General features: G+C 44.6%; 1 protein-coding gene across 3 annotated transcripts in view; it reads left to right on the top strand.

The window, feature by feature from the left end:
* The window catches only part of FBXO10 (F-box protein 10), a 149,546-nt gene extending 147,176 nt beyond the window's left edge, over positions 1-2,370 (top strand). For all 3 annotated transcript variants that reach the window (XM_088460125.1, XM_088460124.1, XM_088460122.1), the window contains one exon: positions 1,449-2,370. In XM_088460125.1, the coding sequence (XP_088316251.1) occupies positions 1,449-1,626 (178 nt within the window). In that variant the 3' untranslated portion in view covers positions 1,627-2,370. The remainder of the gene's footprint in view (positions 1-1,448) is intronic.
* The last annotated feature ends 12,169 nt before the right edge of the window (positions 2,371-14,539 follow it).

Below are 14,539 nucleotides of genomic sequence, written 5' to 3'. Positions count from 1 at the left end.
GAGGGGGCTGGGCGGGAGGCATTTAGAAAAAAAAAAAAAAAAAAAACCAATCCCGGGACTGAAAATAACGCCCGGGATTGGCCTCTGTAGTCGGCTCACGTATCCTAAAGGTAATATGAAAGGGAGTTGGTCATTGTAATTCCTGTAAGAAGAAGAATAAGACTATGGACCACTGTCCACAATGGAGACAATTTAGGACAATAGCCATTGATGTAATAAAGTGCTTGCTTTCACAGAGCCTGATTCACTACGGTTCGCTGTTCTGCTTATACGCACGCAACTGCGTTGCCAATATCAGCGGTGATATTTTCACAATTGCATTTACATTGCGTATGCTGCCCGACATAAGGACACCCACTTCCCCTTACCCACATCCGTATACTTGACCAAGAAAGTGAAACAATCAGTAACATCGGATAATTAGAGTAGCCCAGACCACACTCAGGAATTGCATGTTATGACGCCTCAGGCGGTATCTGGTATGGCAGTGGATAATTTATGCATACCCCTGCAGTGGCGTTGAAATGCACTGGCACGCCTGCATTGGCCCAACCACCCTCCATCATCACCCACAAAGGCACTTCCTGTCAATCCTTCTGCTCTGGGTCGGCGTAGCTTTTGTAATCGCATTTAATGTAATGCCATGCGTGCGCAGAACGCAACAATAGACCGGTTGCGTGCATCTTCGCAACTGCGATCCGTGATGAATCAGGCCCACAGTCACATTGAGCCACAGCTTTGCACTGAAGTGCTGGTACCCAGTGTTATTGATGGATGACTTTCTCTATTGTCAGTCACCTTCTGTCTGCCTGCTGTAACTCGCCAATACTTTCTGTGACCAGCATAAGGTAATGACAGTCTTTCAGAAACACACTTGTCTGAGCCCATCAAAGTTTGGTCTGATGTCCTTTCAACTGAGCATTTGGGGCATGTGTGCGCAGTGTGTTTAATGTTAAACAAGTGGACGATTTATGAACAGTGTTAGCCATTGATAGATAACGGGGATCATGAACTAGGATGTGAGCTTCAGCGAGGGGCTTTCTCACAGTTTTGCTATAGCACCTGGAAATTCCTAGTTATGTTGCTATTGTGAACTAATACTATTTGGTGTTTGCATACATGTATAAACGGTTACATAGAAAATATCTCTGTTTTTATTTTTCGGTTGCTTGTTTTTTTTGTCTGTCAATTTTTTTCGGACTATTCTCTCTATATATTCGTATGGTGAGTCAGGTGCGATTATTATTACTGTATAATAGTAATATACAGGGAGCTGGAGCTATCCAGAAATATTGTCCGTTATACAGTAAGCCAAATATATCAATTGTAAAGTGCTGTTTTCCTACAGTATGTCCGCTTAGCTGCTGTCCTGCATTCTTCACATTTACACTTTAGTATTCAGTGATGCAGTGTTTGCATTACCATTAACGGGTACTGGTGTCTTGCAGGTCAGAGGTTACATGGAAGTTGGAGAATCCGCCTGCCAGGCCTTATATTGAAGGATGTACAAGAGGAGTCTCCAGCACCCAGAGTAGTCAGAGGGTTGCCACTGTTACAACCAGGATTGCAGCAAGAGTTGAAGGACGCTGTCATAACAACGGCAGCATCTTCTGTTCTATCCTTTGACTACAGTGCGTTTACTTCATTGCTGACCTCTGACCATACTTACGTCAGTGATGTGATATAGACATTATACTTTATGAAGGAGATGAGGTCCCACCAAAGTACAGACTTCTGTCACAGTATCCTCACCCCTTTTACATGTTGAATTATTATTTGTCATGATTTAAGGTTTACAAAAGCAACTACTCTGATTCTCTGAGCACTCCAACATGGTGAGCTTAGCAACATGCACCATGTACCAAGGATACCGAAATATGGAGCAAAATCGGGATTGCCCAGTGTTGGGTACAATATATTTATTATGGACCCTTTCTATAGTTTTACTGATATCCCATCAATATGCATTCCATTATAAACTCCATATCATTGTGATGGCCGAAGAACCCTCTCCCGGTGTTCACATGCAATGTCAATGTACCAAGTGACAATTTATCTATATGATGTTTATGTTTACATGTAAAAGTACTTTTAGTCTTTAAAAATTACTCCAAGCCTCTTAAAGAACATGTCTTGCAATTTGATGAGGCATAATCATTACCATTTTTACAGCCTGTTACACAACATATTAATTACATGTGAAGGAATTTATCATATAACAAGTATGTCTTTAACATAGACAATCTCATAGAAGCCTGTACTGTATGTCTGTTTTAGGTTTGTTTGGGTGGAATGCCACTTAATATTCAGTTGACTGTAACTACTTTACAGCAGCTGGAAAAGGGTTCATCCTTTTTTTTTTTTTTTTTTTTTAAATAAACCTTTAGACATGATAGATTTGTGTTACTGCCACTCTCATTTTATTGGTATAATCTTTGAAACATTAAGAATTGCATGAAAGTAGACCTGTCACCAATGTATAAATCATTGGTATATTAAAATTTCAAATAAGAATTTGTCTAGTTATACATCTTCAAAATACGAATGACATACACAAATACCAGTCACTTTGCTACTCAACTATAGAGATAGAGGTCATCTTCTTAGGTACTACAAAGCCTGCTGAATCCATCTCACTCCCTTTGAATTTGTATGTATAAAACAGGAAGGGATTGCCATTCATCATGTTATGGTGCATACACACGATCAGATTTTTTCTTCAGATATGGACGATAACGATTTAAAAATCGTTCAGTCGTTCATATCTGATGGAAAATCTGACATATCTGACATGCCTGAACGATGGACGATCAACGATGCGCGTTCCCGTTTGTCAGATAACGATATCTGACATCTGATGGGTTTGCAGTCAGACTTGGACGATTCCATTCATTTTAATGCAGTCAAAAATCATTCAATCGTTCAAATCGTTCAAATCGTTCAAAACTTTGGTAAAATCGTTCAAATTGTTCAAATCGTTCAATCGTTCAGTCGTTCATCTGACAAATCTGACAAGTCTGACAAATCTGACCGTGTGTATGCTCCATAACAGTGGCCAACATTATATAAGTAGTACTACAATTTGATAACGTGATATAGGAAGTACTGGTTAATTGAAAAATGTATTTTCAGTATATTAGGTTCACTTAAGAATAGAACTTTAAAATATAGCTGTAAATGATCATTTTGGGTATGGGCCATGGAAGAGCAGCCATCTATCACTGAGTTCTGCAGGATATCACACAAAATAACAGCCTGCTAAAGTTGGTTTATCACCGTGTAAAGCCGATATAACCTAAAGATACATTAACCTTTTTGTATAGAAATAACAGTTATGTAGATGCGTATATCTGACATGCATATCTGAAAGACAGCATTTTCCTATTTTCTTTTTTTTAAAGAATTAGCTGTGTGAAAACTGTATATATATATGAAAAAAAACAGTACATTAAAGTTATATTTTATGTTTTCTTGATTTAATTTACTTGTTACGGTGCAAGTATGATTGCTTGTAATGAAATGTTTTCTTCATTTCAACTATCCAATTTACCTCAGAGTCAAAATGTCCTTTTAACTACTTAACTGTCTTTTTCTGTAAAAAATAAAAAAAAAAGTTAAGCATCTTTTTTAAAACCGTATTTAAATATTTTAGTGGGGAAAAAATGCCATGTCCACATGCCCCATTATAACAATGCCCCCAAAGCCCCAGTGACAGTAGTAATCGATTCCCCCAGTGCCAATATGTAGCCATTGAAGGATTACCCTCTGCTGTGTCAATAATCTCCCAGGGTAATAAAGCATAACCATAAAGCATTAACAGACCCATTAATTCCCTGTGAGCATAAAAACACACACTTCCCCCTTCCCCACATACAGAGTTGGTCATAGTTTATTGCAGGATGCAAAGGCTTCAGAGTGCCATTCACATGGCATTCTGGGGCGCAGTGAGGTCGGTGGTCACAGACTGCCACAGAACTGCCTGGGGGCAGGAGGAGATCCATTATGCATGGAGCAGAAAAGTACGGTCACATGTAATGCAACTGTGTGAGGGAAAAGCCCGGCCATTAATAATACATATAAAATACCTGGACTGTCTTAAGTGTAAATATATCCATAATTTTCTACTTCAGGGTCCATAGGGTATCCACAGGATACCTTGGGGTATAGGCGATGGCGGCAGACATCGGGCACCTCCGAGTTAATGTTTTCAGCCTCCCAGGATGCACCGGGGTCCCTCTCCTATACCCCAACCCCGAGCCAAGGCATCTGTTTCGTAAGTGCCCGGCTCGGAGTCAGATCACCATATTCAGGGGCTGTTAACAGCCCCTGAAGTTAATTTCCAGGCAGCTTTACTGCACAAGATGAGCTGTACAGCATTGACAGTCAGCTCAGACGTCTATGCTGTCGCTCCTTCACCCCGCCGGACCAGAACGCAGGTACTGATCCGGAGATGCTGGTGGGAGTCTGGGGTCACAGCTAACGGTGACCCAGGAATTTCCCTGACTGTGGCCGGATTCAAGGGGGTCAGGTAAGCGGCGGGGTCCTGCAGAGGGTACCCAACGATTCAGTCATTTGGTCCTCAGGCAGGGAGCTCCCCGGGGACAGGCTGCGCGTGGAGCCAGGTACTGATCCTGTGCTTTCCACTAGACCACCAGGGACAGCGGGCTGCAGCAGTGTGGAAATGCTCCAGTGTCCCAAGGGTTAATAGCATGCCAGGGGAGCGCGCCTTCCCTGTCTCACAGCTGGCGCCTTCCCCGCTGCACATTGCCTTTCCACAGCGGTCTGGCAGGCCGTATCAGTACTCCTCCCCCGGGCCTGCCTCATCAGCGAACATTTTCTAGGAAGTGTGCAAACGCTGCTGGAGTTTGATACAGGTTGCATCGCGGTCCGGGTCCCCCTGCATACCTCTCCTCCGATAAGGTCAGAGTGTGCAGCGCTGTTTCCTACCAGGCTCTGGTCTGTGTAGTTGAGCACAGTGCTTGTAGTGCAGGTTATTTATTTCTGCATTGTATGTGACTATATGCTAGCACTGTCTGACTGTACTTTCACTTCAGACTGTCAGCCATTTTACTATCCCTGTTCTTCCTCTACTAAAGCCCTTGCGGTGCGGTGTTGCAGGGTGTTCATTGCCTCACAGTAAACCGTGTTTTTCTGTGTGGAGAGTCACAAACGCTCCGTTTACACTCATCATGTCTGGGAGTGAACATTAATATCATTTTCAGCTAAAATGTACCACATGTAATGTACTGTTAGCGGAGGGAGATGTGAACACTGAGGGTTTATGAAGGGCATGTTATCTCATATCACGCCCGATTTCTGTCACTGCGCCTGTACAGGAACCAAACTGGGCTTGTTTTGCTAAGGCACTTACAACCCTTGTGGGCCAGTTGGCGAACCCTGCATTTCCCCAGATGGGGTTATCACAGCAGACTGTAGTCTCATCACCCATGCAGGGGTTCCCCAGGCAGTTGATGATACCTCAGAGTCTCCCGGTTTCGCCCCCCCAGGTCTCGCAGGAGCCTGTGTGGGTAAATTCATTGTCTACTACGGTACAGCACCCAACGGACGTTTTACAGGGAGAGTCACCATTGCGGCCTTCAGTGTCTCAGACGGCTCAGTATGATGATGATGGCATGACGTCTGATGACTGTGAAATTATTGACTTTTCAGACAAAGGGCCCCTTCGTGCAAAGGAGGCGGAGTCTAAGTCTATATACCTGGCCTTATACGGGCAGTCAGTGCGGCCTTGGTTATTGATGATGAGGATCCTCCCATGGCCAAATCTAAATACGCCTTCTTTAAGGATGTTAAGGGAGATGCCACTGTATTTCCTCTATCTGGTCATGTTAGTGGATCATTTAGAGCAGGCGTGAAAAAATCCGGGTAAGCAGTTCCAGCCTCAAAAACGCTTGGCTTTTACATACCCATTTGCGGATAACTATTTTTCCAAATAGGAAACCCCTCCACAGGTGGATTCTCATGTCACACGCCTAGTGAGGAGTATTACATTTCCCACGTCCTCCTTAAAAGATGTTACGGATCGCAAGGTGGAAATATGTTTAAAATCCATTTATTCCCTTGCTGGAGGGGCTTCCAGACCAGCTATGGCCGTATGCTGGGTGGCCAGAGCCATGGAGCGCTGGGCAGATAACTTGGAGGCGTCTCTGGATACTGACTCCTCAGCTGAGCAAGTGGAGTTAGTTGGAAATCTCAGAGACTCAGCCATGTACATTAACGAGGCAGCCTTGGATATAGGTCTCCTCACTTCCAGAATCTCCTCTGCAGCAATAGCAGCTCGCCGCTCCCTGTGGTTGCTCTCTTGGAAAGCGGATGCAGATTCCAAGAAGGGATTGGAATGCTTGGCCTTTAATGGACAGGTCCTGTTTGGTCCTGATCTGGACAAATTTGTGGTCACGCTGGCAGCAGCTAAATCTGCGCGTTTGCCATCGGCTACAGTCCCATCAGGGTCTAGTACTTTGTCCTTTTGGCCTTATAGGGCCCAGGATAAGTCCAAGATACAGTCCTTTCCAAGACAGTCAGGAAACAGGAAATCTGCCAAGCCAAAGAAGCAGGCTTGGAGTACAAGACATCCTACTCCCAAGTCGGACGATAAGCCTTCAGCCTGGCGGGACGAGCCTCCCCTTGGGGGATCCCAGAGTGGGAGGCCGTCTGCTTCAGTTCGCCCAGTGCTGGTACCTGACTACCAAGGACACTTGGGTACAAGAGATGGTCTCTGAGGTATACCCTCTCCTTTCGGCGAAGGCCTCCCAGCCGGTTTTTCACAACAGGCCTTCCGTCAGATCTGGACAAGGCCCTGGAACTCCAGAAAGTGTTTAACTCCAGCCTGGAGCATAGAGTGCAAGTGCCTGTTACGCTACCCCAGATTCCAATCTCTTTCTGGTGCAGAAACCCAATGGGTCATCCCGGCTCAACCTTAAATCCCTCAACAAGTCCTTGAGGGTCCCTCAGTTCAGGATGGAGACCCTGCGCTCCATTATTGTGGCAATGGAGCCTGGGGATTTCATGGTGTCGTTGGACATTCAGGACACCTACCTGCATGTCCCTATTATCTTAGCACACCAGCAATTACTCAGGTTTGCAGTGCTCGACCAAATTTCCAGTTCCAGGCACTGCCCTTTGGTCTGGCCACAGCGCCTCGAGTATTTATACCGCCATGACCGCCAAGGTCATGGCAGTCCATGCGGATGCAGGGGGTCCGCTAGTTGCCTTATCTGGACAACCTTTTGTTGTTAGCAGGGTCTCCAGAGATCCTCCAGCGCCATCTGCAACTGACAATATCTGTGTTGCAGAATCACAGCTGGTTGATAAACTGGAAGAAGTCGCCCTGGTTCCCTTGCAGAGGATACTCCATCTCTGAGCCCTGTTTAAACTCTCAACAGAGGATCTTTGTGACGGAGGAAAAGATCTCTGCATTACAGGCAAAGTTACGCAATTGCCTTCAGAGCCGCCGAGTGTCTGTTCACTCAGCGATGAGGTTACTGGGCTCCATGGTGTCAATGTTCGACATGGTGGAATATGCCCAGTTTCACTCCAGACCTCTGCAGAAATTGTTCCTCTCCAGAAGGAATGGGTTGCCCCATCGGATCAAGACACAGACCATGGTGCTTTCTCCGGAGGTACGTCTGTCTCTGGCCTGGTGGCTGCAGTCGGCTCACCTGAACAGGGGACGCCCCTTTTGGGTAGCAAACTGGGTCCTTCTGACAATGGATGCCAGTCTGCGAGGCTGGTGAGCAGGGACGGGTCCACACTTGTTCCAGGGCAGGTGGGTACCAGCAGAATCTGCGCTTCCAATAAACATCTTGGAACTTCGGGCAGTATTCAGAGCTCTTCAGCAAGCAAGACATGTTCTCCACTGAAAACCTGTGCAGGTACAGTCGGACAACGCCACCATGGTGGCTTACATAAAATGCCAAGGAGGAACACGAAGTCAGACGGCACTGACAGAGGTGTCCCACATTCTGGCTTGGGCGGAGGACAATCTCCCTGCCATCTCGGCAGTCCTCAACTGGGCAGCAGACTTTTTCAGCTGTCAAGACGTGCATCCAGGGGAATGGTCTCCTCACCAGGAGGTGTTTCAACTACTGGTGAACAAGTGGATAGACCTCATGGCCTCCCGCCACAACAAGCTGCCTGTGTACGGGTCAAGAACAAGAGACGCGGAGGCTCTTCTGGTAGACTCTGTCAGTCCGGTGGATCTTCAGTTTTGCGTACCTCTTCCCTCCGTTCTCCTTTCTTCCTCGAGTAATTCGAAAATTCAAGCAACAAGGAGGCACACTCCTGCTGAAAGCTCCAACGTGGCCCAGATGTCACTGGTACTCAAATCTTCAGAGTCTCTCCATAGACAATCCGATGCTGTTGCCTCAACGTCCGGACCTGTTATCTCAGGGTCCTTGCCTTTACCCGGACCTGAGTCGTCTGTCTTTGACAGCGTGGCTGTTGAGACAGCCCTCTTAAGGTCCAGGGTTTTTTTCAGCTCTGTAGTTAACACCATGCTCAGAGCTAGGAAGCCTGCATCTGCAAGAATTTACCAGAGTGTGGTATACTTTCTTTGAATGGTGTTGCCCTAGAGGCTATGATCCTCAGGTGTTCAGAATATCCAGAGCTTTGGCTTTCCTACAGGTGGGCTTAGATCACGGTCTTCGCCTTGCTTCCCTGAAGGTGCAAGTTTCTGCCCTGTCAGTGTGGTGTCAGCGTAGGATTGTTACTCTTCCTGATGTCCGCACCTTTCTGCAAGGTGTCCTTCGGATTCAGCCTCCCTTTGTTCCACCAGTAGCTCCTGGGGATTTGGCTTTGGTCTTGAGGGCTCTCCAAGGACCACCATTTGAATCACTGGGTTCAGTGGATTTAAAATGGCTTATAGCTAAGACTGTTTCTTCTGGCCATTGCTTCGGCCAGAAGGGTGTCAGAATTGGGGGCTCTCTCATGTCGCGCCCTCCCTTTATGATTTTTCATAGGGATAGGGCGGTGCTTCGTACTTGCCCTGGTTTCCTACCTAAGGTGATATCTAGTTTCCACATTAATGAGGAAATTATAGTGCCAGCCTTTAATTCTCCAGACCTCTGCTGGTGAGGCCTCTTTGGATGTGGTATTTTCTCTCAGGATTTATGTTGACCATACCAATTCTTTTCGGAAGTTGGACGCTTTTGTTTGTCCTCTATTGTTTCCGTAAGAAGGGTTGGCCTGCCACTAAGCAAACTTTGGCAGGATGGATTCGCATGGCGATTTCTGAGGCTTACACTCAGTAGGGCCTTCCCGTACCATCCTGTTAGGGCTCATTCTACTCGGTCTGTGGGTCCTTCATGGGCAGCTCGCCATGGTGCCTCTGCTGTTCAGCTTTGCAAGGCAGCCACATGGTCTTCTATCCATACCTTTGTGAGGTATTATGCATTTGATACTTTCGCCTCTCAGGATACTTCCTTCGGGCGGTGGATTCTCCTTTCAGCACAGGAGCGTTCCCACCCTTAAAGGATACAGCGTTGGTACATCCCCAAGGTATCCTGTGGATACCCTATGGACCCTGAAGTAGAAAATATGAGATATGGTAAGAACTTACCCTTGTTATCTCTATTTCTACGAAGTCCATAGGGTTCCACAGGACTCCCGCCCTGTCGCACCTGTACTGCAGATGGGCTTTGATCTGGTCATTGTTTTTTTTCAGTCTCCTTCTGGTGAGAATGTGATTCTTGTGTGTTCCAGCACTATCTTCTCTCTTTCTTCTCTTCCTCTGGCCTATGGCTTGTTACTTAACTGAGATGCCATAGCTCGGGGGCAGGGTATAGGAGAGTGACCCCAGTGCATCCTGGGAGGCTGAAAACTTTACCTCCTGAGGTGCCTGATGTCTGCCATCGCCTATACCCCAAGGTATCCTGTGGAACCCTATGGCCTTCATAGAGATAACAAGGGTAAGAACTTACCCTATCTCACATTTTTTTCACCGCTTTGAAACAACTGCCCATGTAACATGAAAACTTTCTGCACTTACAGAGCAAAAAGAGCACGACAAACATACTTGTAGACTTGCACAAGTTGCTGTGACATCACTGGCCATTCCCCTAATGACTGCAGTCTTTCTGATCTATTACCTTCCATTTAGGACAAAGAGCCTGATTCAGTATGGATCATTATTGCAACAGCGTACGCAGATCATCCGATTGTTGCGTACTGGGCATATACCGTATTGTGCGTGCATGGTGATCACACTGTGATTACACATGCAGACAGGAATCCATCACAGAGTGAGTGACAGGCAGTGAGCGTTTGAGGGTGGTGACGGGGCAGTTGTCAGAAAAACACAAGTGTGTCTGTCCCTTTGAACGCTGTTGCATGAGCCACTGCGATTGCCTACGTAGCTGGAGTACTTACTGTGTGTGATGAGACTTGCAATTTCTGAGACGGGTCAGACCTGCTGTAATTGTGAGTGACGGGCCGATGTTCTCCGATGTTACTGATGTATACGCAGGACTGCGAGGTATTACAGATGTGAGGCAGTGGATGTCTATGCTGGCTGAGCAGTGGCAGACATTAGTATATATTTGTAGTAGTATTGTGTGCGATTATAAAGAGACAAATGCAAGTGCATACTCTAACCATGCTGAACCTAATAATATAACTGCTTAATAGCATCAAAGAGGTTCTTTGCATAATAATGGCCATAATTATGGGCCTGCCCACCGCGTCCAGGTGACCTCTATCAGGCAGGTCCCTAACACTCCCATGGAACAAATATAGGGTACAGGACCCCCCAGGCCAACCCAGCAGAACCGCCCCATGGCATCACACTAGTGTGAGATTTAAAGTGAGGGTTAAAGAATAATAAAGGAAGCATATGTGTTAAGTCCTACCTATGTAGGACATAAAAGGTGTATAAAGTGCTACATATATAAAAAACAAACTAAAGAAGTGAAAAAGTGTCAGTTTTGGGACTGGTATTGGGGTGCGGGGCTCTCTGGGCTGGTGTGGCTGGACTGCTTCATGGCATCATAATATACACTTTTTCACTTCTTTAGTTTGTTTTTTATATATGAAGCTCTTTATACAACTTTTATTATAACCACCTACATAGGTAGGACTTAACACATAGGCTTCCTTTATTATTCTTTAACCCTCACTTTAAATCTCACACTAGTGTGATGCCATGGGGCGGTTCTGCTAGGTTGGCCTGGGGGGTCCTGTGCCCTATATTTGTTTAATGGGAGTGTTAGGGACCTGCCTGATAGAGGTCACCAGGACAAGGTGGGCAGGCCCATAATTATGGCCATTATTATGCAAAGAACCTCTTTGATGCTATTAAGCAGTTATATTATTAGGTTCAGCATGGTTAGAGTGTGCACTTGCATTTGTCTCTTTATGGTTGCAGCACTACAAGTCTCAGCAGGTAGCACCTCACATTGTGCTTAGGGTGTGCAATCTAGGGCCCCTCTCCCTATGTAATTGTGTGCGATTATGCAGCTGCGATCCTTGCTGAATCAGGCCCATAGTTCTAAAGATGTGGAAAGGGCAGCAGGACAGCCATTCTGTAATGGATCGGGGATTTACTACTTTTTAACAGAGTTATAGTTGAAGTCAAATTTAAAAGTGGACATGGTTCACATCAGAAAATCACAATATTGGAGTTTAATAGTCCTTTAGAGCCAGAGACTTATATGCAATTAAAAAACTAGGATAGTAAAAGTCATCAAAACAGAGGAAGGCATCATTCGGGCTTCACCAATTCCAAGGGACATTTATTTAATTTCATATAAGGCTATCACCAATATCCGTATCCGGTATCTCTACAAAAATCTAGACTTATCTTCGAAATCTATATATTGAAACTGCACTGTCCTAATATTATAATATATTACCTGTTGAATACCTCTGGCTTAAGGTGCCCACATACATACCGATGTGCACACGATCAGCCGATGTGTACGATTTATGTACGATTTCCCTTCAAACTCTCCCCGGCAGCTCTGCACACAATTTGGTGTCCAATCTTCAAATGATCTCTCCTGCATGCAGACTTTTCACTGTATTGTATCCTAGATTGTCAGATCTGCCCTACAGCACGGCAGATCTGACGATGCGATGTGCGACCAGCGGGGACTCACGATATCGGCATATTTTATATGAGCGGTCGTTCCAATGCGTCGGAAACGGGTAAAATATCGCTATGTGTGTGGGGACCTTTAGGTTTTAAACGTGATGGTTGTTTAGATTTAGGACTTGGGCTAATAGCAAAACTACAAAAATAGCAAACAAATGTAATTTTACAGCAGCTGGAGGGCAGCATGATAAATAACCCTGCCCTAAACCTTTCTCAAGTCATGAGCTAGCACAGGTTCTGAAAATATCCTAAACTACTTAAAAGATATTTGCTCTTCCCCTTCTAATTTAAAAAATGTAATAATCCTGCACACGAGCTAAACGTATAACAGTGGAAATCTTTGCTTTAAACAATACATACTACAGTATATACTTAGGGCAATGCCCCAGAGGTCTTTTTTTCTGAAGCGTGCTTTGGAGACATCTGCCTAGACATCACGTGGCCCTGCAAAACACCCCAAACCCCCCTTGTTCTGCATCGGTACAATCGTCCTGATCTTTGGGACAGGCCTTAAAATAAACCACCACTGCCCACCTAAATCAGGATGATAGTGAGGTTTACGAATTGACAGTTTTAAAAGATCAGTATTTTAACAATGTTTAATTTGCTTTATGTCTACATGGATGTATCATACAGTACACAAACCATTATGGTATACTGCAGTGGTTCCCAAACTTGCTCCTCAATGCACTCTAACCGTACATATTTTGAAGTTATCCCATGCTTGAGAACAGGGGCCTTAATTAGTACCTCAGTCAATTTGATTTAACCATCTATGCTCAAGCATGGAAATCCTCAAAACGACAGTAAGGATGTCTTGAGTACATAGTTTGGAAATCACTAGTGTACTGTACACTTGCACTGAAGTGCCAATAGTCATAGGATAGATGTCTAGTATGGTGTAGGATCCCCCTCTAGCCCGCAGAAGTGCAGCAACTCTATGTGGCATCAATTCCATAAGTGGATGGAAGACTTCTGGAGAGTTGTTGACCTATGCAGTCTGGTTAGCTTCCCACAGCTCCCTGATATTTGTTGGTGCGGGATCTTGGGTGTGAATGGACCTCTCCACCATGTCCCAATAATGCTCTATTGCATTTATGCCAAGCGAATGTGGTAGCCTACCATTCGTCAGAACTCTCCAGAATGCTCTTCTTATCAATTCTGGACAACTTGGGACTGATAACACTATGCATTATCCTGCTGGAATATTCCATTTTTGTGGGGGTACATTAAGGGCTGCAACTGGTCATCAAGCAATGCAATGTAGCTGTTACTGATCAATGACCTGTTCAGGCATACCCAACCCATACGTGAACACACCCAACTCCATTGGGATCCATGGCCAATGGCATCTATGCCACACCCGAATCATTAAGCACCTGAGGTCAACCACTGCGCTGTCCACGGTGGGTGCTAATTCCTTCCATGAGGTATTACCGTTACACAAGCAACACCGTAGATCAAGGAATGTCTCATCCGTGAGGCACCCACTATCATGCCCCTTTCAAACTCCAATAGTTCACATCACCTTGTAATGAGCACCCTAACCATGTTCAAACTAACTCATGAGATGTCAGATTACAACTGATGCAGGTCTGGGCATTTCCAAGAGGTCAGAGTACGGTGACACCACCTACCATTACATATTGCTACCCCATGACTTTTGGCACTTCAATGCACATTTTATCTATACCTATATGGATGTATCAGACTTGTTAATATATTCATCCACAAAATGGCTGCCAGAGCTCTATGTACAATATAAGTGGAGTTTAAGTGCCTTTTTCAAGTGTGCCTGTTGCTATTTTTGAGTTTGATGTTTTTATTATGCAATTAGCAACCAAACAGTTCTACAACTATGCCAAAATATTTAATATATACTACATCAAATGTAGGTATACCATAAGCAAGATATTAATTTTGTCTTACACATACATAAAGCATTGATAATACAAATTGTAACTTTATTGGGTTTGAGGTTCTGTTAATCTGACTTTTTATTCAGTACACACAGCCTGGTTTAACAATGTCTCATTTTGATGCACATTACATTCTGAAGTTAAGTTTTACCAAATGAAAACAAATGTAATCCTGGCTCCAGCAGACAGGCTTCTCCATTCTGACACTATTGATTTAGTGAGATACAAATTAATATTATGTGACTACAATGTTTGTTTTCTTCTTGTATTGGTACATTAAGTTGCCCATTGCTAAAATAAATCATTTGAAAAGCATTTAGCATAGATTGTGTACGTGATCCAAGCAATTAAATGCTTTTACTTTTTAATTCAGTAAATTAATAGCAGACCTATCAGTGGTCAATGGACAACAACAAATACCAAACCCCTACACCTGGTAAATATCGATTTAATCTTTATGTTGTAGTACTAACCAATCCATTTATTGTCCCTGGTTCATGCTGATGTGTGTTAT

Source organism: Taudactylus pleione, unplaced genomic scaffold (assembly GCF_031769625.1).
Source record: "Taudactylus pleione unplaced genomic scaffold, aTauple2 ptg000967l, whole genome shotgun sequence".
NCBI lineage: Eukaryota > Metazoa > Chordata > Amphibia > Anura > Myobatrachidae > Taudactylus > Taudactylus pleione.
This window is presented reverse-complemented; position numbering and strand designations above follow the sequence as displayed.